We start from the raw sequence: 27390 nt of genomic DNA on the forward strand, positions 1-27390 counted from the left end.
AATATTATTCAGTCAATTAAAATGATCCAGTGAATTATTCTTGACTCTATAGGCCTATTAAACAGTTTATAAACCTACTAAAACTGTAGATTAAAATGAAGTTGATATGACTCCTTTATTTATTTTCTCTATTTGAAAACATTAGACATTCTACATTTATTTTGCTTATTGGTAATATTAGTGTTGTTGCAGCTGATGCCTTTTATAAATAAAATGTTTTTATGGTTGTTATATAAAGATTAAATTTAACATGAAAGACTGCTAATTTTCAACACTTAAAAAAAAAAAAAGATGGCTGAAAAGAGGAAAAACCAAAGTGAAGTATGTTCTTACTTCACTCAGTCATTTATTTACTTTATAACAGTAAATAAATATTGGTTCTGCATATCAATAATCGGGCACATAAACATGCAAGTAATTGATATCGGTTATAAAAAAATCTATATCGGTCGATCACTAATATATATATTGGTATTATAGTGTTTTCCATTCTGAACACCGAGCTTGCATGAGTATTTAGGTTTGAGTTGGTTGCAGTACTGTACCTTTCAAAGGTGTACTCGCTCTCGGATCTGAAATAGTAGACATGTGATTTGAAATGGAGCTTGAAGACGTAGTCTTTGTGGATGTTCTCAGACTCTGAGGGAATGGTGATGGAGTATCCCAGCAGAGGAAGGCTGGCCAGAGGATACTCATCCTGCAAAGAGACTTTGACATTAAACACGGCCAAACACAGCGCTGTCACACCACTGTCCTTCTGTGATCACTTCTGACCTGGTGTGATTTGTAGAAGAACAGACTGAAGTTGGTGAAGACCACCCATAACTTCTGCCAGCCGTTGCTGTTCTTGAACTTTCTCAGCAGATTCCCAGACAGCTGATTCTGAAGAATAAAGACAAAAACCATCAGAAAACAGACTTCAGATACAACCAAGGTCCATAATTAACACCACCGATATTATTAATATATTTATTTACATTGAAGTACAGATTAAGTCCCTTTAAGTACTAAAATAACTACAATAAACCAAAAAAACGAAACATATAAAAATGTATAAATTATAGAATTACATTACAAAAAAAATCAATCACAAAATTACTAAAACTTTGCAATAAGATCTCATTAGTTAATGTTATTAGTTGATGCATTAACATTAGTTAAAGATAAAAATACAAATATTCAGTGTTTGTTCATGTTAGTTTAGGTCCATTAAATAATCTTATCAAATAATATTAAAATAATAATAATAATTGTTGTTTTAATAATGCTTTAGTACATTTTGGAATTAAGTATATTAACTAAGATTAATACATGTTTTGGAAGTAATTTTTCATTGTTAGTTCATGTTAACTAATGTAGTTCATTAAATGTTAACAAATGGAAGCTTATTGTAAACTTACCGCATTAAATGAAAGTAATATAAAAATTAAATCTAATTCAAAATGGTCACAAAAACTATAATAGTATAACAATAATACTACAATACCACTATTATTTGTGACCCTGGAGCACAAAAGCAGTCTTAAGTCGCTGGGGTATATTTGTAGCAATAGCCAAAAATACACTGTATGGGTCAAAATTATCCATTTTTCTTTTATGCCAAAAATCATTAGGATATTAAGTAGAGATCATGTTCCATGGAGATATTTTGTAAATTTCCTACTGTAAATATATCAAAACTTAATTTTTGATTATTAATATGCATTGCTAAGAACTTAATTTGAACAACTTTAAAGATGATTTTCTCAATATTTAGATTTTTTTGCACCCTCAGATTCCAGATTTCCAAATAGTTGTATCTCAGCCAAATATTATCTGATCATAACTAACCATACATCAATGGAAAGATTATTTATTCAGATTTCAGATAATGAATAAATCTCAATTTCGAAAAAATTGACACTTAAGACTGGTTTTGTGGTCCAGGGTCACATTTTTATTACTAATTACTAATACTTAGCATTTAATTTATTAACATCACTGATGTCTTATACTGTGATTTAAATCATGCATTACATTACAATAAGGTAATGCATGATTTAAAGCACAACAGATCACCAAATATTCACAAACAAAACTATTTCAATAGCAGTCTATTTTTAAATGGCAAGCAATTTTTCCTCAGTGTTGCACATTTTGGACTCCAGGTGTAACGAGACTGACAGCACAAAGTGTCACCATGTTAGTCAAAGATACTTGAATTTATAATCAGATCTGAATGGAAAAAGGGACCATCTATTTATTTATTAATTAAAGGACGTTCTTGCATTACATCAGCACTATTTTTAATGTTGGGTCTATGCAGACAGTATAGCGTGCTGCATTTTTAAGATGTAATGTCAAGTTAAATCCAGTTCAACTCCATTCTAACAGGTTTTAAATGAACGTCCCTCGATTCCTCTTTAACCAGTGGTTTAAAACATATGTATCGTCACATTTGTGCTGTTAGTGAACAACTGAAGCAAACAAACACACTCAACAACATTCAAAGAGAGAAAGACACTGAACTGAAACAGAATCACAGCCCAAAGTACAGCCAGCGTTCAGAGGACACCACAAACAGCTGCTCATTATTATACAGTATGTGCAGAGCATTCAGCTAATGGCGATAATATAAACGTAAAACAATTATTCACCTGAACAAACATGATTATTTCAGACAATAATCAAGATCAAGTCATTTGAAGCAGTGTTATTTGAGTATTTATGTACTACTTATACATATATACTCATTTAACTTGACTTATTATATAATTTATCAAACAAACCTTGCTATGTGTACTATGTTAAGCTAGCTGAGACTTGTTATAGCACTTGCATATCATTGCTCTTTTGTTGGTTTTGATTGCTTCTATTGTCCTCATTTGTAAGTCGCTTTTGATAATAGCATCTGCTAAATGACTAAATGTAATGTAAATGTAATATACACATATAAACTATAGTTTTTCATTTCTGAAACTGCTTTTATTTATATATTTTCAGTTTTCATTTTAGTTGTAAGTGTTAGTAATTTGGTTATGTGCAAAGTATTGCTATTATATAATACATAATATTATTAAATAAATATAATAATATTTATTATTTAAAAATATTTTTCTTGCTGCTACTTTTTGTGCTTTTGTCTTTTTAATTTATTGTATTGATTTTCAAGAAATATTTCTATTTAATTTAAAATTCTCATTCCAGTTTTAGTTTTAGTAATTTAAGTACCTTAATTAAAACGGATTTTATTTCAACTATTTCAAGGCATTTAAGGCATTTATAATTTTCATTTAAGTGCATTTTTTTTTATGAATATTTGTGTTTTTGTTATTTTATTTTCGCTTCCTTTCTACTACTGATATTTATTTTGAATAGTTTTAGTTAACAATAATAACTCTGGTTTGAAGACAGCCTGTCTGTCATAAGACTTATAAGGTCCTTTGATAAGACTGAGTTCTTCTCCTACATGGGATTTTTTGTTGTGTTTAATAACCAGTTTATTTTACAAAACAAAAGCAAACACAAATCACAAAATCCAATCCAATGGAGCTGCAGACTCTTCTGGAAGAGCTTTCCTTGAACTTTAACGAACGCTAGCAAATCATGGTGAGTGAAATGGTCCATGTTTTACCTCTCTATTCCTGCAGGTTTCACTAAAGCAGAGGCTTTGGACACGATACCAACACACCAGAGAGAGAGACACGGGCCCCTGGGCCCTGAGCGGGGCCGCAGCGGGAGCCTCTGACAGACTGACTGGACTAGGGCCCTCTAACACAGAGCCGGACAGAGACACAAACACAGAGAGAGACATGAGACACGGACAGGAGGAGGAAGAAATGATACGGATACGGCCTGATGATCTCAAGAAGAAACAACAGCAGGAACCTGGATGTTCATTCAAGACTCATTCAGTCAAGAAGACAAAAACACTTCTTAATGAGTTTAATGAATCAGTCTTTACAGTAAAAACATCTAAAAATCCTTAAAACAAGACTCGGAAAAACAAGGATTCATCTGTGAATCCTGAAAAATAAATTGTATCACGGTTTCCACAAAAATATTGGGCAGCACAACTGTTTTCAACATTGATAATAATAATAAATGTTTCAGCAAATCAGTATATTAGAATGATTTCTGAAGATCATGTGACACTGAAGACTGCAGTAATGATGCTGAAAATTCAGCTGCGCATCACAGAAATAAATTACATTTTACTAGATATTCACAGAGAAAATTTCTATTTTAAATTATAATAATATTTCACAATTTTTACAGCATTTTTAAATCAAATAAACGCTGTTTTGGTAAGCCGAAGAGACTCATTTTGGCGTCTGCATCAAATTAAATTTACAAAAGTGATTTTATATCCACAGAAAGATATTAAAGATATTACGTGACTGTTATGTTTCAAATAACTTTTGTGGAAATTAAATGTCAAAATATGGGTGAAATAATGTTCCATCGTCATTTAGTGCAACATATATATTTATATATAAATTATTAAATTATATATATATATATATATATATATATATATATATATATATATATATATATATATATATATATATATATACACACACACACATACTGGTACTTTTTAAAATATATAAAGGAATAAGTGATACTAAATTGTATAATATTTTAAATAATTAAAAGTCTGCTGAGAAATGGGTGAAACCTAGTCATTTGAAGGATAATGGCAAAGACTGGTAAAGATTTGAGTTCATTAGTATTTGGAGGCTCTACTGTGATTCTTAAATAGAGTCTATTATTATCATCGAATGATTCTTGTTCTCCTCAAAGAAAAATGTATCTTGTATAAAGGATTTCTAGATATTTTAACAGGATTTTCTGCAGTGAAATACATTTCTGTCATTATTAATTCACAATCACTTCTACGTGATTATTTTCACGTTCAAGTTTAATACTTTCAGCTACCAATAAAATCCTCTGCTTCATTTACTTCCAGATTTAAAACTATGAAGAAGTCGAATGATGCACAAATTCCTTGTGGGACCAATTACGAGTGACGCCTTGAAAACAGTGGAAGTTCCCCGAGGAGGAGGAGAGAGAGAAAGAGAGGAAGGTTAAACACAGACAGACACAGAGACGGAGCTGTGGAGCTCTGGAGCGGGACGCTGCGCTGCGGTACCTCTAACGCTACGCTAAAATCCACCATGGACACGCTGGTGTTGCGATGCCAGCACACGTGAACCGTGGTATTACCACGGTGAGGCGTCTGTCGCTCCAGAGACGTCCGCGAGGCGCTCAGGTCGTCTTCTGACTCCTGGTCGGCGCTAGACTCCTCAGGGGATTCTGGGAAATGTGGGAATAGCAGCCATTTAAACAAGTAAACAAAGGAAGGTGGTGATATCTAGAGGTTATGTGTTTTTGTACCAGATGTACCATGGTAAAATCAGCCTTCCAGGTGCTGCAGAGTTTCAAGTTAATACACAGGGGTACATAAATATGGTAAACATAGCATATATCAAAGTACCATAATATTACTGTGTGATCACTTCACTGTATTCAAAGTACCTTCAAGAATACCACGGTGCACATCCAAAATACCATGGTAGTACCATGTCTGAAAAACTATATATTTTTCATTACTTTGTTTACACCATGTTTCTGTATCATGGTACAAACTACCATGATACTTCTAATGTTATTTTTTTTAATAAATTACATAAAATAATTTATGATATTAACATTAATAATAATTGTATTAATATTAAAACACAATCCTTTTAAATTCCTTCTAATTAAAAAATTATTATAAATGTAATAACAATGATAATATTAATACAATAAAAATTAAATAATTAATATATTAATTAATTAATTTTATTAATAAAAATAAATGTAAAAGAGACACAAAGACAGCGAACAAAAACATTGTCAATACTTTGAAATCGGATACGAGTTCATGCATCAGGTCAGGAGAGAGAAGAGAACAGTCAAATCACAATGACAACAAACTCCACGTCTAGACGACAGGAACAATATGATGAAAGAAAAGCAGAAGAGATTCAGTACATGTGAATAAAGCAGAAGAAAAAGAGCCTGTGTGTGAATCAGCCTGCTGCCGGAGGAAACCTGTGAAACATGACGCTGAGATCCAGTGCAAACACACACAGTGAGCAGAAACTCAGAAACATATGCATGCCGTTGCATCAAAGCGCTATTCATCTAAACACATATATTTCTGTCACGAAGCTCTGTGTCAGATCAGTAAATCAGCTCTAGCAGTACTTAACATGAGAAAACTCACTGCTGTCAGTGAAACTGCTGGACAGGATCTCAGCCGAGGAGCCGTTGCATTTGTCCGCCAGTTCAATGGCCATCTTGATGTCCTCCACCCACTTCTCCATCTCAGACGCCGAGCTGCGGAGGGAACGAGAGGACACTAGTAATGCAGCTACTGTCAGTCAGAGCACTACAGACAGTGATACGAGGATTTCACCACTTAGTTTCATTTGACAACCTTTTTAGTTATTAGGCACAGTGCAATATAGATTCATAAATATTTACTAAAGTAAAGTGTAAAATAAACACTTACATAATAATAATATTAGTATCCATAATAATCACTATTATTTATATATTATTATTAAATAATAATAATAATTATTTAAAACCAAACATTTTCTTCTTCATTATGCATTATTGTAAACAAAATATTTGTTAAATTAGTTTTTTATTATTATTACTACTACTACTACTACTGGTAGTAGTATTTTTATATTTAATAATAATAATAATAATAATAATATCGTTGTTATATGTATGTAACAATTATTACATAATAATAAGATAAGAGGAAAAAATGTTTATAATAATAATAATATAAATATTATTAATAGTAGAAGTATATTTAATAATGATTCATTTTAATAGTGCTAATAATTATTAATTATTATGATGTTTTCTATAATTATTAATTATGATTTTGTTTGTTATTATATTTAAACAATAATAATAATAATCTAACAATTATTTTGTTTATAATAATAAAAAGAAGAAAATTGTAAACAATTGTGAAATTAGTTTATTATTATCATCATCATTATATAATAATTATTACATACATATAATAATAATAATAATAATAATAATAATAATAATAACAATATTATTAATATTAAAATTATTATTCATATTATATATAAAAACATTACTAGTAGTAGCAATAATAATAATAACAATATTATTAATATTAAAATTATTATTCATATTATATATAAAAACATTACTAGTAGTAGCAATAATAATAATAATAATAATAATAATAATAATTAAACCTTTTGTCATTATTCATGGCTTTAATTGTGGTCTGTCCAGTCAGAACCTCATTTAAAATCCTGCAATATTCCTGTGTTTTTTCTGCTGTACGGATCTGCTCTAATCTTATTTCAGTAAATGCATTTGAAACAGCTTTTATATAATGTTGCAATATAATGCATTTGATCACAGAACAACAACACTTCATAACTCTTTACAATCTACTGATACTGAACGTGATTTACTCAGAACTGTATTCGCTAATTTATGAATGAATGAATGAATGAATGAATGAATGAACGAACGAACATGTCTTTGACGTGAACCGATTTCCACAGAAAAAAAAAAAAAAAGTCTTACAAGAAAACAACAAGGAAAGAGCACGGTATGGAAATCGACGAGCATAAAGCCAGCCGTCCATGTAATAATTAACCAGTTAAACCCTGAACAAGTTAATTAGTGAGCATGTTAATTACCTGGCGGCCACGACGACGGACTCTCTCTGTCCAAACAGAGTGAAGGAATGTGGGACGCCCCACTCGTCCTCGCTCTCACGGATCTACAAACACAACAGATTAACCCATCAGTTACATACACTCATTTCACCTCCAAGCCAAAAGAAGAAAAATACGACTTTAAATAAGATTTTTGCATAAAATAATCATCACTGATGTTATTTTGGCCCTCGATTCTCTTGCACCGAGGTCTGAACAAAAGCATTGATTATTTTTCAATTAAAACCTCATCAAGATTGCAATTCAGCATCTGAATGCTGCGTGCTTCTGGATAATTACATTTACATGCAATATGCAATTTAGTGGGACGCGCCGGAGCTGTGGCCCGCAGAACAATGGAGCTCCTGTTTGTGTGAATGTGAAATTAGTAACTGGAGACGGAGGCGGCAGGAACACGGCCAAAACAAACAGAGCGCATGCAGCAAAACACAGGCAGTGCTGCTGTACTGAATGCTACTGTCAGTGAAGGGAGTATTATAACATACATCACTGTTTATGTTGTGGTCAAATATGAATCAAATATTACCCACCGTCATGCCGTACAGAGGAAGCTGGCCGTGCACTTTGAACTGATTGGAGGTCGTCATCCCTCGACTCGTGTACATCAGAACATCATTGAACTGCAAACAGATTCAAGAGGAGAAAGAAATGTATTAGTGTTCATTGTTTTATCTCTCCTAAAACTATCAAGAAAGATGATTCACTTAAACTCGTACTCCAAGGCACTTGAAAAAATACCATACTATTACTATAGCAGGGGTCCAAAAACATGGTAATATCATGGTACATTTTGGTCAATACTTAGAAAACTGTACTGTGGTAATAATAGAACAGAAAAAAAATTAATAAAACCTAAATAATATGAAATAAAACAAAACATAAAAACACAAAAATACAAAATAAAACAAAAAACTAAAATAAAATAAAATAAAATAGACAATAAGAAAATTAAACATTAAATTAATACATTTAAAAATAAAACAAAACAAAAAAATTCAAACAAAACATTAAATAATAATATAAAAAGAATGCATTTAAAATAAAACACAAAACATAATACATTAATTAAAAAGTTAAATAGAACAAAAATAATACATTTAAAAATAAAACAAAACAAAACATTCATAGAATTAAAAAGTTAAAAAATATTAATATATTGAAAATGTAACAAAAGAAAACAAAAAATGAAACACCAAAAATAAAAGCAAATAAAACTAAATAATAAATGATCAAAAATATAAATAAATGAACAATACATTTTTATTATTAATAAATTAAACAAACAGATCATAAATGATCGAATACAACATAAATAAAATATTTAAAAAATAAATAAATTGGTAACACTGAAGTACTTTTTTCCTATTCATACAGCAGTCAAACCAATACAGTTCTTATAATAAAGGATGCTTCAAGTCTGAACAGATTATAACCAACTAACCATCTGGCTGTAACAGATGTCTAGTACTATGTAACTAGTATAAGTTATCTTCTCTTACCAGGAAGAACATTCTCTGCTGTAAACCTTTTCCAGAGAGTTTGCTGAGACAACCAAGCCTGATAAACTCCTGCCAAAACAGACACAACCAGGTCACACCAGAACATTTCTAACAAACTCGTTCATTTCAAGCCCATCAGAACTGACCCGTCCAGGAATGGCAAGATTTTCGATGCCAGAGAGGTCTTTCTTGAGCTCGAGAAGCTTCTGGAAGTTCTCCATCTTGATGAGGGTGCCATGCAGCTGCACGACCATCTCAGAAATATCCGCAAGCGCAGCTGGAACAGACGAGAAGCATCTTGAGAACATCCCTTACACCTTTACTCACCTTTAAACCAAGCCAAACCACCAAACCTGTCCATAACCTTCCCCATATCCCACCTCAATAGGTGCTTTAAGGTGTCCTAAGGGTGTCCTAAATAGCTTTAAATTGTCCTTGTTACACGTTACATGTAATTACTATTATAATAATTAATTCTGAATCAGAAACAGAGACCGAAGGCTAAAGTGGCCGTGGGACGGCGTACCTCGCGAGTCTCTGAAGTCCTCGTGTGTCGGTGGGTAGTGTTTGCACAGGCGCTCCAGGATCTGCTTGTAGTGCATGAGACGGTGCAGCGGCCGCAGGAAGAAGATATTGAGGGGCAGGTAACACACCTTCTGCAGCTCGAAGTCTCGACACAGACCCTCCAGCCTCCGGGACGAGCGACACATGTGCTCCAGCTCCAGCAGCGCCTCCGAATGCTTCTGAAGATGAGCCGTGAGCAGCTGAGGAAACAAAACCAGTCACAGATGAGCTAATCTACAATAATACTACAGTATGGCATTACCATCATCACACCATGGCCAAAACCACATTACTTTCCTGTATCATGATAGTCTAAGAATGCAAATATTTCCATGATACAAGTGTAAATAAAATGCTATTTTGATAATACTTTAGGGGTAAAGTATTACAAGTAACTTGAGTTATGTAATCAGATTACATTTTTTCAAGTACATTTTTAATTTTTTTACATTTTTATGCATTTAGCAGCGCATACAGGCTATACATTTTTTTTATCAGTAAAATATCTGAGTTAATTCCTCAAATAAGTAATGCCAGTTATTTTGTTTTCTAACAGCTCTTGTGTTCCCATGCTGAGAAAAATCTGCAGTAAGTGCAGAGGCGTTGTGTGCAATGTGTAAATACGATGGCTACTGTAGTTCTAGACTAAATATGAACATGCATTTACTCATCTCACTGGCACAAAAACAGATTTAGCATTCCTCAAAATGAATAAAAACTGAAACGGAAACTCAGAATATGATGCAAACCTGCAATAGTTAAATATGTTGAATTTACATTTACATATTTCACTTCACTTTTGGTGTGAAAGGGCTTTTACATATACCAAAATATAACTTTTTTATATTAAAAACAGAGAAGCAACCCCAACCCAGATGAGAAAATGAATGCAAAAGTAACAATGCGTTACTTAGCATGAAAAGTAACTAAGTAACTAATCAGTTACTTTTTTAGGGAGTAACTCATTATTGTAATGCATTACTCTTAAAAGTAACTTTCCCCAACACAGAGTATTTTTTGAAAACACCATGAACAGTAATCATATAGTCCAGTGGTACAGTGCAGTGCAAAGTATCTGAGATCATGTTTTTGGTCATGTACTATGATAATACCATAGTAATCTTTTCATTTCTTGCACACCATCGGCATCCTACATGTTTATTGTGTTTATATGGTTTACTTTCAGGTCTAGCTTATGGCACAGTATTACATCACCTCAAACATTTATGAAAATAAAATAATAATAATTATTATTATTATATTTTTTTATGTTTTCAAACATTTGGATGACAATTTTTGTCCCATTTTATATCCCATTTCATATTCCCATTTTATGTCTTATAGAAAAAACATTGTCCAAAACTAATATCTCAGTGAAATCAAGGAGGATCAAAGAAAGATCTAGATGTTCTGACCTTCAAACCCTGGATATTCTTCAGCATGACGTCTCCGACGCGCTGGTAGTCTCCTTTGATGTGTGCATTAGATCTACCTTCCCTGGGAACAACAAACAAAATTAACAATCATTCAATTAATATATTCAGTATTTTATAAATATATATTACATTTATGTTATTCATTACATTAAATTTAATATATATTAAATATTATATTTTTTAATTATATATTTCAATTATATGTAATAATTTAATACGAACATATTTCCTTTTTTAAATTGATGATTGTTGTTGGACTCACTTTCTAAGGAAATGACACATTCACACACTCTGATGTTATTAATGCAATGCTAATAGTGAATATTTTGGCATTTTAACAAATTCTGGCAATTTTAGAGCATTTTAAAAAAAATGTTTTATATACTTTACAGCAGGGGTGTCAAACTCAGTTCAGGCAGAGTTTAGTTTAGTCCAACACACAAACCATCTAGTAGTTTCCAAATAAGCCTGAAGGACCTGATTAGCTGGATCAGGTGTGTTTAATTAGGGTTGGAGCTAAACTCTGCATGGCTGCGGCCCTCCAGGAACTAAGTTTGACACCCCTGCTCTACAAATTCCCCTAATACGAATGAGCCATATTTCTGCCAAAATACTTTACTTGTAATAATAATAAAACTGCAGTAACTTTGTATTAGTCGCTAACGTCATTAAATAAAAACAATCTGACAGCAACAAAATGCCAACATGATGATTCTTTAGAGGTTTGCCGCAAGCCTGAATGAGATTTGAAAACTGATGAATGACTTACATTTGGGTTTGATCCTAACAAAAATGTATCATACGTCAAGACTTTGAATATTGTGCACAAGTCATACTGATTACATTTTTGAGATTTTGTTTCCCTTTTTGAACCTGTACGTCCATTGACAGTGCATCTTGCACATTCTGCTAAACATCTAAATTTCTGTTCGACAGAAGAAAGTCATTCATACATGTTTGAACTTCAAGAGAGTAAATGAGTTTGAATTTTGGGTGAACTGAAGTTCTCATGTCGTCCAGCAGATGACTCTGGTGTACATCGATGCAATGAAGCGCCATCTGTCATGCTACTGAGCCGTTCCCCGCTCCTCACCGAGAGCCACCGCACACTAAACCCTCTATTTATCATCCTGTCCTTTAGCACAGGTCCAACCCGCTCCCCACAGAGCAGCATTAAACATTACAGCCGCGCAGGAGAACATCTGAGCCGGCAGAGCTCCATCAGTTACTGTCTGAACACATTATACTGCAGGAGCGGAGAACATGTGTAGAGTCTGATACTGCAGCTCTGTTCTGAGCACCATTTCTAAAGACTTACGCTCTAAAAAAAAAGATGAGCTGTGTCTTATGGCACAATATACAAAAAAAAATGGATGGATGGATGGACAGATAGATAATATAATATATGATACATATAAAGCAATAATTAGAAATATTATAGAAATTATCTTAAAACATCTTTTTTTCTAGAAAAATGCTAGTATATATAAAATGTCATACATTTTTAATGCATTATTTGACTGATCAAATTAAAAAACAATCATTTAATAAAAAATAAGAATTCTCACAAATTAAATGTATAATGCAAAGATATATTAATAATATTATAATGTAAATATGTGTGTGAATAATGACAATTATATACATTTTACTAATATATATTCTAATATATTAATATTTTATTTTAAAATATTAATATTATATTTTATAACATTAATATTTTATAAAAACACAAATATAAATATTTATATTTATTTAATTTATAAATGAAATAATACACGGGTCTATCTGGTGTCTAGCAAAACATAATTTGTGAAGCCGTTCAATTAAACAAGACTTGCTAGTTATGCTAGTTAAACTACTTATGCAGCCTGAAGGCAGACAACAGAAAACCAGCATCAAACCATGCAGTGTTATGAACATAAAGGGCGTTTTTAGGACCAAAATGCAGCAGAAAAAGTGTTTAACTTTCACTAAAATAATGTCATGACATATTTTCTGCATGCAAAATATAATTTCATATTTTTTTTCTTTTGATTTTGCGATTAAATATGGCCTGGGCATGTTCTTGACAGATGCACTTTTATGTATTTCTGTCATGTGTGCGTAATTTCTTGTCATGTTACAGCTAACTAGATTTGATGCAATGCAATTGTCATTTGACTAGCAAATGAAAAGGCATGAAATGGTGCGTTAAAATACCGAATGGCAGATCGAGGCGTGTATCTGTTATGGTTGGAGCAGTTTGGGCACATTGCAATATAACAAACACGTTTATCTGATATACACACCACTGAGCCAGACGCTGCTCCACGTCCTTCAGGAACGTCTCGTGGAATTTATACACTGGTTCAAAATGGGCAAATATGAGATTCCTCAAGGAGTCCGGCATGGCTTCGTCCTTCCCAATGGACTTCTGAAAGGACTGAAAACATAAAGGGAAAGAAGAAAAACATTAGACATTTTCACAGCATTCAAGCTCTGGATGAGTTGTAGTGGAAGCTTTGAATACATCTAGCTCATCAAACTCAAAATCAGTTTTCCATGATATGAGCCTTTAAATGGTCTACAGTAAATGGAGGAACACATCAGTCGTTTCCCTATCATCACATCAAACATGAAATCCCACAGTGTAAAACCATTTGACTTCTTCATACAGATCTGAACATGAAGAAATTATCAGTGTGATGACTATCTCAAACAGACTGTGTGACGTGATGACAGAAGAATCTATGAATAAAGACTCTTTGTCTCTTCAATCTCAAGTTCTGGATACTACAAAACATTTTACACTGTGCGCCCTTACAAAAAAATATTCTACATGATATATAATAAGAAACCGTCAAGCAACACCCTAGCACACCAGAAGACCTTAGCAACCACCCAAAAATCATTAGCAACCATCCAAAAGCCTAACAACCACCTAGCAGCCAAACAAAAAAAATCTAACAACCACCTAGCAACCAACCAAAAATTCTAACAACCACCTAGCAACCAATCAAAAAACCCTAACAACCACCTAGCAACCAAGCAAAAACCCTAACAACCACTTGCCAACTTGTTAACAATTAACCCGAACACCCTAGAAACTGCTTATTGACACCCTAGCAACCATCCAAAAACCCTAAAAAACACCTAGCCACCAACCAAAAACCCTAACAACCACCTAGCAACCAACCAAAACCCCAACAACCACCTAGCAATCAACTAAAAACCCTAGCATCCATCTGGCAACTTGTCAACAATTAACCCGGACACCCTAGAAACTGCTTACTGACACCCTAGCAACCATCCAAAAACCCTGAAAAACACCTAGCAACCAACCAAAAACCCTAACAACCACCTAGCAACCAACAAAAATCAGAAGTTATGAATGATAAAAATGTCTGTACTCTTTTAAACTAAAGTCGTGGTTATCTGATTTGTTGTTGTTGTTGTTCTGTCTCTTTAGTTTTGTTTTCTACTGTGAAACAACGGCCCAGGCCAGTACTGCTACCTTGTGGAGAAACAGATTAGTGCAAAACAAATTCAATGCACATGTGCGACCTACAAAGTCTCTGCCATTCCACAAAAATCAGGTGTTGCGTGTAGTTTTCTGGTGATAAAATTTGCGTCACGCACACCGTACGCAGACCCTCACATACGCGTAAAAGTATACTTTGACCTTAATTGTGCCTCTTCGCTCACTAGTAGTGCAGATGGCTGTGAGGAGATCTCTATGGTGTTTAAACTGTTGAACAGATGCAGCTGTAATAACGCGCACAGTCCGGGCAGGTGTGGCGGTCTGGGATCCAAACAGCAGCTTCAGATCCACAAGCCAAAAGGAAATATTTATGAGACGTATAAACGTGTTGCCCTGCTGCTTCTTTCCGCTACCTTGTAAGACATCAAAGAGATGCATTACAAAGCAGACGTACAGACAGGAGGAGCCAAGCAGTGAAGGAACAACAACTACACCTTATATTAAACACTTTATTATGTTTGGTGTAAATGTTTCTCCTTAACCTCCATAAAAAATAGATATAAACATCAAAATGTTCAAAAACGTGACTTCATTATCGACAATAACATTTTTGTCAAAAACACTACAATATTTAAGGATTTAACTGCATGAAGAATTACAAGAAACTAACTAGCAACAATCCAGAACACCCTAGGAACTGCTTATTACACCAGAGCAACCAAACAAAAAATCTTAGAAACCAAACAAAAACCTTAGCAACCACTTGACAACAATGTTATGGTTTTGGTAGCAACCCCCTGGCAACAATTATCCAGAACACCTCAGCAACCATCAAGAAAGCCCTAGCAATCACCTAAATCACCCTAGCAACAATCTAGCAACGCCTTACACAACACCCCAAACATCTTTGCAACAGCCTGACAATGCCCTGACAACCACCAGAAAACAACACCCTAGAAACTACCCAGAGCACCCTAGAAATGTCAAAACATTCTGCTAGAAAACTTTAGCAACAACCTAGCAACTATTAACACCACTATATCAACTGTCTAGCAATGCCCTAACAACTATCCGAAACACCCTCACAACAACTTAACACCCAAGCAACAACAAGAAAACCTTACCAACACTCAAAATGCTTTAATACTCTAGTAACCACGTAGTGTACCCTAGTAACCATCTAGAAAAGCCACAACAACCCCCAGATAATCATAGAAACACTCTAACATCTTTGCCAACAACCTAACAACTACCAGAAAACATTAGCAACTGCTAGCAATGATCACTCTAGCAATGTTTAAACATTATCCTATCACACATTAGAACCCTAGCAACCATTAAAAACACCATAGCAACCATCTAGCAATGCTACTCACACCCAAACATCTTTGCAACAGTCTAACAATGCCCTTACAACTACCACAAACCATTAGCAACCATAAAGAATACCTAGCAACACCCTAGCAACTACACAAAAAACCTAACAACAGCTTATAAGTGCCCTAACAACCACCAAAAAAATTCAACACTCACAGTACTTAAACAAATGCATAGCAAGTGTTTGGGGGAAACACACAAACAGATCACCATAGCAACTGCATAGCAACAAGCTTTGAAACAATGTTTAGAAAATACTGAGAAGGTTTGCGGCATATTCACATTTTCTTCAGAAAAGGTAAAAATTTCAAAGTATTTCAAAACTAACAAAACTTAAACAACAGCGCAAGTCACAGCTGGAATGCTCCATATATTACATTAGACTGAAAACTCAATGCCTACATGAGACTGATTGAGCATTTAGAGTCTTACCACGGTAATGACCTCCAGATCCTTCAGATACGTCCTCTCTGTGGTCAGGAGCTCTTTGGCGATGAAGTACGCTTTATCGGTTGGGAACCTCTGTGAGTGGAAGAAAGGAAAAATTAAATTAAATTAAAAATTAAGTAGTGTTGGGCAATGATTAATCACATCCAAAATTGTGTACATAATATACTGTATGTGACCGTGGACCACAAAACCAGTTTTAAGTGTCAATTTTTTGAAACAGAGTCATACATCATCTGAAAGCTGAATAAATAATCCTTCCATTGATGTATGGTTTGTTATGATAGGACCATATTTGGCTGAGATGCAACTATTTGAAAATCTGGAATCTGAGGGTGTTAAAATATCAAAATACTGAGAAAATTGCCTTTAAAGTTGTTCAAATGAAGTTCTTAGCAATACATATTACTAATAAAAAATGAAGTTTTGATATATTTATGGGAAGAAATTTACAACATATCTTCATGGAACATGATCTTTACTTAATATCCTAATGATTTTTGGCATAAAAGAAAAATGGTTAATTTTGACCCATACAATGTATTTTGGGCTATTGCTACAAATATACCCCAGCGACTTAAGTTTTGTGGTCCAGGGTCACATATGTGCGTGTACTGTTGATATTTATTATATACTGTATATGAATACACACACGCATGTACACATTTAAGAAAAATTGTATGTTTATATATTAAATATAATTATTTATATTATAAATAAATATATTTATTTATAATATAAATTATATGAATATAAATATATACATGTAAATAATTGTTGCCCAGCACTAAAATTATGAGGACACAATTAAATAAGTTCACAAACAAATAACAGGAGATATTTCTATACTTTTAGAGGCATTTAAAATCAATTAAATATATTTAAAATATTAAGTTTTTTGCTTTAAAATGGGTCAGAAACATAAACATCAAGGGACATTTTAGTCCAATAAAATGCTCTGTTGAACCAAATGCCAAGAACTGTAGAAAGTAGAAAATCAGCAGACAACATCTATGACCAAAGCAAACTTCCTCGCACACACACAGCGATGTCTCAGTGAAGTAAAACTCTCACTGTTCACTGAGCCGCTTCACTCCGCCGCTACATAATCTGCCCTAAATAGACTGGAATTTGGGTTGAGTTTATCTAGGTCTCCTATTCTGAGACGTCCACAGAGACACTTGACCAAAACGCAGTGGCACTTATGATGATAAAACGCTTTTATAACGCAACCCTTCCACTTCTCACCGTAACCTTAATTTGTCTAGAGTGCCTTCAATTCAAGCATAATGTAAATTTAAAGAGGAAAATTAGCCGAGGGTCCTTGAAAACTACTGCTGAGGAGACGATTGTGGTGTTCTTATATTCTAATAAACAAAAACATTTACATTGTAAACATAAAAATACAGATTTTTTTTTATAAAACTGCATAATGAAATATTAATATTATTAATTTATATAATAAAAAATAGTTTATTTAGAGTTAATATTATAAATAAATACTATATGTTAGCTCTTTCACATGATTTTATGATTTTAAACTAAACCCTTCTCTCTAGATCAGCATTAAAGGGATAGTTCACCCAAAAATGTTGACGGCAGCCATTGACTTCCACAGTGATTTTTCATACCATGGATGTCAATGGCTACCGTCAGCTGTTTGGTTACCAACATTCTTCAAAATATCTTAATTTGTGCTCAAGAGAAGAAAGAAACTCAAGTAGTTTTGGAACAATGTGAGGGTGAGTCAACAATGGAAAAAAAAAATCATTTCTGGGTGAACTATCCCTTCAAGATTGGTGAACCTAAACAACTTTTTCTAGATGGTTTATAGATCTGATCAGTGATCAGCGAAGTTCAGAATAACATTCTTACAACAGTCAACAATTTGACTTTAGCCACGTAATACAGCAGTAAACGGCCAAAGTGACCCACCAAGGCCAGTTTTTACAAGCACATGCTGCTAATCTTGAACATTGTTCCCTCTCCAAAAAACAAACCTTCCTCCGAACCTCGTCCTCGTCGTCTGTGCGGACGAAGCCGGCGTCCGTCAGTAAGGGAGTGGTGAGAGGCGAAGGCTGCCGTCCGTCTGGACTTTGGCCCAGGCTGAGACTCTGTTTCTGGCCATTCACCATCACCTGGCCTGTAGACGGAGACTCGCTGTGCTGAGGGCTCCTGGAAACTGGACCTACAGGAGAACAGGCAGGTCATGCTAAAGCCTTGAAGTAATGCAGATTGGGTTATCAAATATCAATGGAGTGAGACCTACTGCAGTTAGTAAATACAATCAAGTACAAGGGTTCAAAATGTACATTCAGTCAAACTACCCTACTGAAAAAAGCAACTAGTGACCAGCAAGCATTTTAGATGCTGGTATCATGACCAGAAATCTTCACAAACAAGACTTTTTAGTCAACAGCTTTAACAAAAAAAAGCATGGTTTACCAGTAAGACCAGCACCAACCAGCTTGGGCAAGCATGCAAATCCATGCCAGTCTCAGCAGGGCTTTTCTGCAGGGTAGTTTTGACATTTTTATCCTTTATAGTACTAGTAAAGATTCAAAATCGCCAAGGGGTAAAGCTGCACGACACACATTGTGTTTGGAAATGGACTACGGATGACAGCACCACATCGGGATCCAGACATGAGTGAGTCACACCATCCCAGTCTGGGATTTCTGCCTGAGGACACTGCTGGGATGCATAACACATTCCCTGGATGATGGGGAAATCTTCAGACCACTATACATTCACTACACAAGTACATTCACATACTTGCCCGACTACGTTTCGTGTCCCATGCCTTGGCACAAATGGGATGCGACATGCGAACCAGGACATTGCAAATGCACCGAATGTCCAGAGCGCAGCCATTATTGAGGACGCTGGACGAGCCGCAAATCTGGTGACAAAGGCCTCATCACGCACACATGCAAACATGCAAGACAAACAACTAAACGACTACGACTACTCTACCACCAAACAAGGCGCTAACATCTACAGGCATCGGAGAAAACATCTGGAGTCCCACTTCACAAGTACCATGTTTTATTGCTTCTAATTCACATTCATTTACAATGTTAAAGTGTTCCAGAATTTAAAAAAAAGAGTACTGAATAGGGCTTGGAGTAGTAAAAAAACCCAACAGACATCAGTCATACAGAACCTGTGAACAGGCACAGAGAAGGTTAACAACCTTGAGACTTCAGAAAGTCCATTTATAAGTGCTACAGGGTTGCAACAGGGAGGAAGAGTAAAAAAAAAAACGTATACTAAGGCTCACAGGTGTGACCTCTCCTTTGCTTATCTGGTTATTTAGTCTAGTACAGTCTACGTGAGACGGTTTGTAAACACATACACTTATGGTTAATCGTTTTGCATATGTGCCACAGTGATTGCACTGTTAATTATCAGTATTTTAAGAAAGTACAGTTACAATATATTACATAAATATATCTGGAACATTTCGTATACCTCAGCAATGTACATTTCATACCGAAAAAAAAATCACAGGTTGAAAAAGAGTGAATCATTCAAAATTGCTACAGTATTCTTGTGATAAAAGCTACAAGTAAAATCACATATAAGTGTAATTTACAAAAAGCTAGGAACTACTTTGGTCACTGGCAATGATAAATTACAGATCAATGGGTGGGTGAGGATTGTATACATTCATATCAACAGTGGCATAAACTGACGTTTTCCAATAAATATTGCCAAATTTTGAGTAACGGACCCAAAAATTGCAGTGGTCTTGCGAATGGCTTTGCCAACACTTTCCAAAACCTTTCACTGACATAAGATTGCCATGCAAAAATAAAGAAAATTTCTCAAAAGAACTGAAAAGTTGGCTTTTGGAATTTTTTTTTGTTTGTTTAAGATTATATTGCAAATGCATTCCCTAATGCAAAAGAACCCAATAAAATATATGCAAAAAAAAAAAAACGAGCACAAAAACAGTGCAAAAACTTCTGGATAAAAGGTCAGACTGAACATAAGTACAGCGCAGGACAGCTCTTGAAAACCTTCCTAATCTTTTTAGACTTCACATTCTGAGCCTCAAAGGTTTCTTACTCACAGTCTGTCCAATTCTCACCTACATCCATCTCCACTTCAAAAGACCACTGCATTTTAATGGTCCCCTGTCAATGCAAAGTCTTTTACACATATGAAAAGGACAGGGCAGCAAAATGCAGAGACAAGGACAGGTTGCCATGCTTCCAAGAGAAAGGTAAAAAAGACAAGGTGAGGCATTCCAGAGATACATGCTGCTAGAACAGTGCTGAAATTGGGCAGGAGAGGTCTTAAAAGCAATGCAACCTGAGCACAGGTTAATATACGTACAAATCAAGTGCACATCAAGCATTGCAAACGCACCACAAACAGATGACATTGATGAGGCGTGCCAGAGATACAGCGGTTTGTTTAGGAAAAAAGAAATTAAGCAGCGAAGCAAAACAAAACAAAATTAAGTCTTCATAATGTTGTATTTTTACACAAGTGATGCATGCTGAGAAATGGGCAAGTAAACATGACAATGCCACCAGATCGTGCCACACCCCAAGTAGAAACATCAAAAGGTAAAGAACTTGGAACTTCACCCAGTTCAGAAAAAACAAATCAATAAAGCTAGCAAGAAGCCATCATGGTTGGAAATCTTTGATGCACATGATAAAAAGTTAAACCATTTACTGTTGCTTATCTCAAGTTATGTCTACACAATATCTTAATTTATCTAATTTACCACACATCCAACCAGTATGATCTGCTTTTACGACAATACAATCTTAGTTCAAGTTTATACAATAGCTAACCATCAGAACCTTGAAGAACTAGCTAGCCTAGCAGTGACAAATCGTCAATGCCATACAGCAGTGACACTCTCAAAACTTTCATATCTTGGACATTTGTTGTCATATCGAACACTAATTTAGCAATAGCATATTGCTAGTGCATAAAGACATTAGTTGACATTAGCTTCTGTAAGGTATGTCTAACAGAAAGGTATTTCTGGTTGAGTAAAGGCATGGTATCTTTCTGTATTTTTACAAAGAAATCTTTCACACTTTTGGCAATATGAGTAGTCAATTGGTTAGCAGTAATATGGGTAAGCTTATTTACCAATTGTAAATAGATTTCATTCTCTACATTTATAGACATGGCACTTTGCAGAAGGACCTTCAATTCCTCATCAATCTGAAGTTAATCTTCTAAGAGTAATGATATGAATTGTACCACTATTTGAAGTATTATAAAGTATTTCTTTCAGGCAGAACAGAGTCTTCCTAAATCTTCCAAATATTACAAAAATACCATCATGGCTAATCTTGTTAATCTTGTAATCCTTGCTAAACTAGTGCCACCAAATGTAATTCCCAAACACTGCCCAAATCTGCAGATAATCGTGCCCCAAAGCACAATTGGTTAATGCTATGCCAGGCCATGCCATGTCCGTTTGGTGTCACTAACGGCACAGAAACTACACAATGCACCTTTAAGTACCTTGACTGGGCCTCGAAGCTGCAAAATGGATGTACAGTCAACAAATAACCAGGCGCACTTCACCTTCTCTAGCAGTTGAAGAATTGCGCCCCATCCTCTTCATTGATGGGATAACTATAGCCATTGTCTCCCCCTTGACCCTCGTCCTCCAGTTGGAGACTGTAAAATGAGAACTTGCTTCAGGGCATAGGGGAGGAATTGGCCGCCCCAGGGTTTCCAAAGACTAGGGGCTGATTGTAAGAGTGGCTGCCTGCATCTGACTCTGTATCACTAGACTCCGTTCCACTACTAGTGGAACCATCAATCATATGGACCGGGCTACTGTGATCATTAGCACTCAGTCGGCTTCCATAGAGTCTCTGGACACTGCTGGATCGAGCTTGGCTAGACGCTCCAAGCCCATTAGCAGCCACACGGCGCTCAAGGGCGGCCATACGTTCAGCCCTTGAGATTACTGATCGAGGTTCATTGGCCAGGGTTGAACTTAACTGGCTCAAAATCATGGGATCAGTGTCGGAACGGTTGCGCATGCCGTTTTGGAGTTTCTGCAAGTGTGGGGATCGATTAACAATTGGGGAGTAGCTCTCATAATGTTGAGGCTCACTCCCAGTTCGGCCATTGGTAAAGTAATGACTACCATCATCCCAACGGCGACGACCGCTATAGCCGATCTGCTCTGGATGGTTCAGAGAGTTGGTTTTGTGAAAACTGCTCATCACTGGGCTGCAGTTTGCACTCCGTGAACCAACAAGATGACCAGCAGGTGACACCAGACCACGTCTGTCCATACCTTGAAACAATTCATCCACCAAGGTACTACTCAGGGGTAGAGCACGTGGTGATCCGTTACCACAAAACGACCCATTAGACAACTGACTACCTTTGAAGGTATCTGAACTCTGAACCAACCGATTGCTGGTCAAAGGAGACTCCCGGAATCTAGACTTGTTTGCTCCTTGTCCATTGTGCTGACCATTTCCATAACCATTACTCTTGCCCGCTCTACGGCCGTTTGGCTCAACCTCATCATTGTCATGTGTGTGGGAGTGAGACCTAGTGACACGGCCTTTGACCACATCATATTCGCTATCTATGTCACTGCAGTCGATGTAAGGTATCGAGGAGCTGCTACCCTTGGCAGCATGCGATGCTAGACCTGTGCTCAGATGCTCGGCCTGCTGCTTGGATGGGGATGGCTTTAATCGAGCATCCGCCTCGTCGTGGGTCCCATTTCGGCATCCGTTGGTCTGTGAGGTTAGGCTCCCAGTGTAACGCTGGAGAGCCGGGTTTTCAACAGTCACTTGGGTGCGCCCAACAGGTGAGTCCGCCTGGTGTCCTGAAGCATTGGCATTCCTCTGTAACATCTAGAATGCAAGAGATTGGGGAAGGAAGAGGATATGAGGCATACATTGACCACTCTTTAAAGTCACTTTAAAGTCAACAAGAAAATGCAGTCGCAAACCACTTGGGAGTTCTATTCCAGAACAGAAATGGACCCATGAATGGAAGTTACCAGAGGTGGAGCAAGTTATGATATTATGGTGGAAAATTTGTTAAGGCTTTTTACTTTTGAAAAAGGTGCACTGATGAGTCATTCAAGATAAGACCAGCAATGTGTATTTAGAAAGTAATTGGGGTCGATTCTGCTGTTGACTTTAAGCTTGCATAATATGGGATATTTTAATGCATTCCTGCTGTGTTTTTACAGTACACTAAGATAGATTACACTCACCTCTCCTTGACCCTCGGCACACAGTCTGGGTGGGAATGGAGAAAGACCGCTGTTGGACTGGATTTTACTGTGTTTTCTGAGGATGGAAGATTGGAAATGATTAACAAGGAGTTTTTCCAAGGGGATCTCTTCACTAGGTTCAAAATTGGACATATTTCCACTCAGCTGCTTTATGGATGTTGGCTGATTGGGTTACTGTATGATAATGAAAAGGCCTTGACTGCTGCTAGTTGACTAGAATGATACCACTAGACAAGAAGATTTTTTTTCATCTAGTGCTTAAAAACCTTGATGCTGTGTGATGTTAGCACAAAGTGGGTGGTTGCTAGGGCATTGCTAGGTTTCTAATACATTTCTAGATGGTTTCTATTGTATTTTGGGTAATCTCTAGGCCATTGTTTGGTGGTTTCTATGGTTTTTTGGGTGGTTCTAGGGCATTGCTAGGTGGTTTCTAGGATGTTATGAGTGGTTTCCAGGGTATTGGTAGTTCCTTTCTAGGATGCTTTGGTTGATTCCTGCTACGTGCTTTCTAGGATGAGCTGTTTTCTGCTAGGTGGTTTCAGGGATGTTTTGGGTGGTTTCTAGGGCGTTGCTAGGTAGTTTCTAGAATGTTTTCGGTGGTTTCCACAGCATTGCTATGTGCTTTCTAGTATGTTTTGGGTGATATTTAGGATATTTTGGGTGACCTGCTAGGTGGTTTCTAGGGATTTTTGTGTAGTTTCGAGGACAATGCTAGGTGGTTTTTGGCTGTTTTGGGTGGTTTTTAGTGTGTTGCTAGGTGGTTTCTAGATACTTTAACTGATCTCTGCTAAGTGCTTTCTAGGATGTTTTTGGTGATTTCTAAGGAATTCCTAGATGGTTACTAGATTTTAGTTCATTTCTAGTTCATTGGTAGGTGTTTGAGTGGTATCTAGGGCATTGCTAGGTGGTCTCTAGAATGTTTTGGGTGGTTCCCAGGACATTGCTAGGTGCTTTCTAGTATGTTTTGGGTGATTTCTGCTAAGAGATTTCTAAAATATTTTGGATGATCTGCTATAGTTTTGTCAGAAGTACCGACCGTGATATCATTCGGTACTGAAATGTAAAAAAATTCCTGCTAAGATTTGAGCACTGTTGAGCAGATTCTTACACAGCGCTGACTGGTCATTGTGTTCATGAGCTCAACAGATAAGTCTATGATTGGCTTCAGTGATCATCGTTTCACGCTTCACCGAGCTCTTAAACAGAAACACACAACACAACACTAGTCTGCAAGGTGGTTTCTAGGGACTTCTGGTTAGTTTCTAGGTTGCTAGGTGATTTTTAGGGTGTAGCATATGACATTTCAGCACAGACCTGGTGAAAATTATCAATGGAGATTGGAATGGAATATGGATTATTCATATCTGAATGTCATTTGGATAAAAGAGCCATGAAGTGGCATGTACATGAGACGTGGTGTTTCTGAATGCAAAATTTGACTCATCTCAATAAAGGTTCTTGGGAAATAGATAATTGTTTTAGAGGGAAATTAAATGCAGCAGAAAGGTAGTGACATTTAGACAAAGGTCAACAGAGAAAACTCACCTTTCAAAAGGAACCTTTTTGAATTCAGAGTCCTTTACATAATCAATCACCTGCCTTTGTGTGCGGCCACTAATGAGGCAAAACATGACAGATGACAGGGATTCAGAAACAAAGAGAGAAACAGAAAACGTGTACATCAAAACATTAACCATCTGGCAAGAACTGAGACCTACTTGCACCGTGATTATTTAGCAAATAAATGCATGCAGAATACATGCTGAGCTAGAGAAAGAAGTTATTAAGGTAAAATGTCTCACTTAGTGGTAAATTTAATTTCTGGTGATGGTGAAGACACCATTTAAGTTCATTTAAGACAACTTTAAAATGTACATGTTATTACCTGAACCTGAAGGAAGAACCCCTGGTGAACAAAACTGGTTTGGGCTTGGGTTTGGGTTCTTCAAACAGGCGGAAAAAGGCATGATACTCCACACAAATCTTCCAAAACACCTTGCAGCAGTCCCTGCTTCCCATCATAAACTCCAGAGTATCTTGACAGTTACTCTGCTACGAGAGCAGAAACAGAACATTTTGTCTTTTTAATGTTCCCTAAACTACAGGGCAAATGGAGACATTCGGATATTGTTATAAAACCATCAAGGGAGCACTTACATTTAAGTCAGGTCGTAGTTTTATGAGAAAGCGCTTCCTTTTGAAGCTCAGCTTGCGGACTTTAGACCAGTTGAAAGAATTTATTTTGGTGTGTCCCTTTAGAAATCAAGCATAAAAGTGAATTTAGGGACAATTCAGGACAATAAAAACCACAGCATAATCCATTTAAGAACAAGAAAGCTTTGCTCTAGAATAAACCTCATATAGCCACAATAATACCCTGCTCCATTTAGACTTGTAATTTACCTGAAAGACTAGCACACCAGAATGAGCCACGGCGAGGCTGAGCTTCGTACCCTCGCGATCTTTTGCGGGGTGAAGACGCACTCCGTACATCTCAAGTCTTCGTGCAATCTCCAAAAGCTGGTAGTCCGATTCAGCTGGTGTTTGCCCGCTGTGGAAGGGTTAAATTATACAAAATTAAGCCACATTTGTGTAAAGAATATCTACAAGTTTGTAAGATTAAGATTGTAAGTAATAAGCTTAATAACCACAACCTTAAAAGACATGTCAGAATCAGCATACAGATCTAAACTTTTATAATTGTTCATAATTGCTGATGAAATCTGTTCACTGATAAATATCACACAGTTTACTGGCACTTTCTAAATTAAAAAATGGTCTGAGCTTTAAATGTCAAGGCAATCTACAAATTGTACACGACGACCAATTCCCTGAACAGTATGTTTAACTAGCAAAGCTTTAAAGAGGAAATTTTTCTGAATAAGAAGCTCCTTCATAAGTGGTCCTCCTTCATACTGATCATTTAACGCTTAGAAATATCTGATATTACGTTTGGTTTCATCTGGACTATATTGCATATTCCAAGCATCCTTTAAACCAAATAACAGGTTTGATTTGACTGAGTCATGACGTTACACTCACACGTGTTTCCGATGATATTCAATGATCTTGTCCATCAGTGCGTCCTGCTCGGGAATGTACTTGTTGTTGAGTAGATGTTGTTTGCATTGCACCTCGTCAAAGTCTCCAATCTCAGCTGCAACCATAGAAACGGAGACATTTTTATGCATCTATTATATCAATGTAATAGTATGCAATAGGAACTTATTTTACATACATATAATTGTGTGTGTGTGTGCATGACACATCTAAAATGTTTGCAGATTAAGTCATTTGATTTTGCATAATGTTTTCTACTTTTACCATGCTGCTCACAATACAAATGTGACCCTGGACCACAAAACCATTATAAGGGTCAGTTTTTCAAAATTGAGATTTATACAGCATCTGGAAGCTGAATAAATAAGCTTTCCATTGATGTATGGTTTGTTATGATACGATAATATTTAGCCGAGATATAACTATTTTAAAAACTGTAATCTGAGGGTGCAAAAAAAATAAAAATACTGAGAAAATCGCTGTAGTGAGTGGGGCGGGACCGAGA

The 27390-nt window shown here is 35.8% G+C and overlaps 1 protein-coding gene across 3 annotated transcripts in view; it reads right to left on the bottom strand.

Moving 5' to 3' along the window:
• LOC306872378 (FERM, ARHGEF and pleckstrin domain-containing protein 1-like) overlaps window positions 1-27390 on the bottom strand; it is a 72231-nt gene that overhangs the window by 1840 nt on the left and 43001 nt on the right. Inside the window, exons 7-26 of one of the 3 annotated variants that reach the window (XM_079420896.1) lie at window positions 26868-26982; window positions 26229-26376; window positions 25983-26078; window positions 25711-25877; window positions 25371-25439; window positions 23805-23880; window positions 23229-23436; window positions 18571-18758; window positions 16556-16645; window positions 13575-13708; window positions 11263-11344; window positions 9810-10047; window positions 9430-9560; window positions 9284-9352; window positions 8315-8404; window positions 7746-7828; window positions 6260-6372; window positions 5138-5301; window positions 775-882; window positions 546-697 (exon numbers count right to left, since the gene is read on the bottom strand). In XM_079420896.1, the coding sequence (XP_079277022.1) occupies window positions 546-697; window positions 775-882; window positions 5138-5301; window positions 6260-6372; window positions 7746-7828; window positions 8315-8404; window positions 9284-9352; window positions 9430-9560; window positions 9810-10047; window positions 11263-11344; window positions 13575-13708; window positions 16556-16645; window positions 18571-18758; window positions 23229-23436; window positions 23805-23880; window positions 25371-25439; window positions 25711-25877; window positions 25983-26078; window positions 26229-26376; window positions 26868-26982 (2521 nt within the window). Of the gene's footprint in view, window positions 1-545; window positions 698-774; window positions 883-5137; window positions 5302-6259; window positions 6373-7745; window positions 7829-8314; window positions 8405-9283; window positions 9353-9429; window positions 9561-9809; window positions 10048-11262; window positions 11345-13574; window positions 13709-16555; window positions 16646-18570; window positions 18759-23204; window positions 23437-23804; window positions 23881-25370; window positions 25440-25710; window positions 25878-25982; window positions 26079-26228; window positions 26377-26867; window positions 26983-27390 lie in introns of all 3 variants that reach the window. The other 2 variants (XM_079420897.1, XM_079420895.1) reach the window with 2 other exon arrangements.

Source organism: Barbus barbus (assembly GCF_936440315.1).
Source record: "Barbus barbus genome assembly, chromosome: 7".
In the NCBI taxonomy this organism is placed as follows: Eukaryota; Metazoa; Chordata; class Actinopteri; order Cypriniformes; family Cyprinidae; genus Barbus; species Barbus barbus.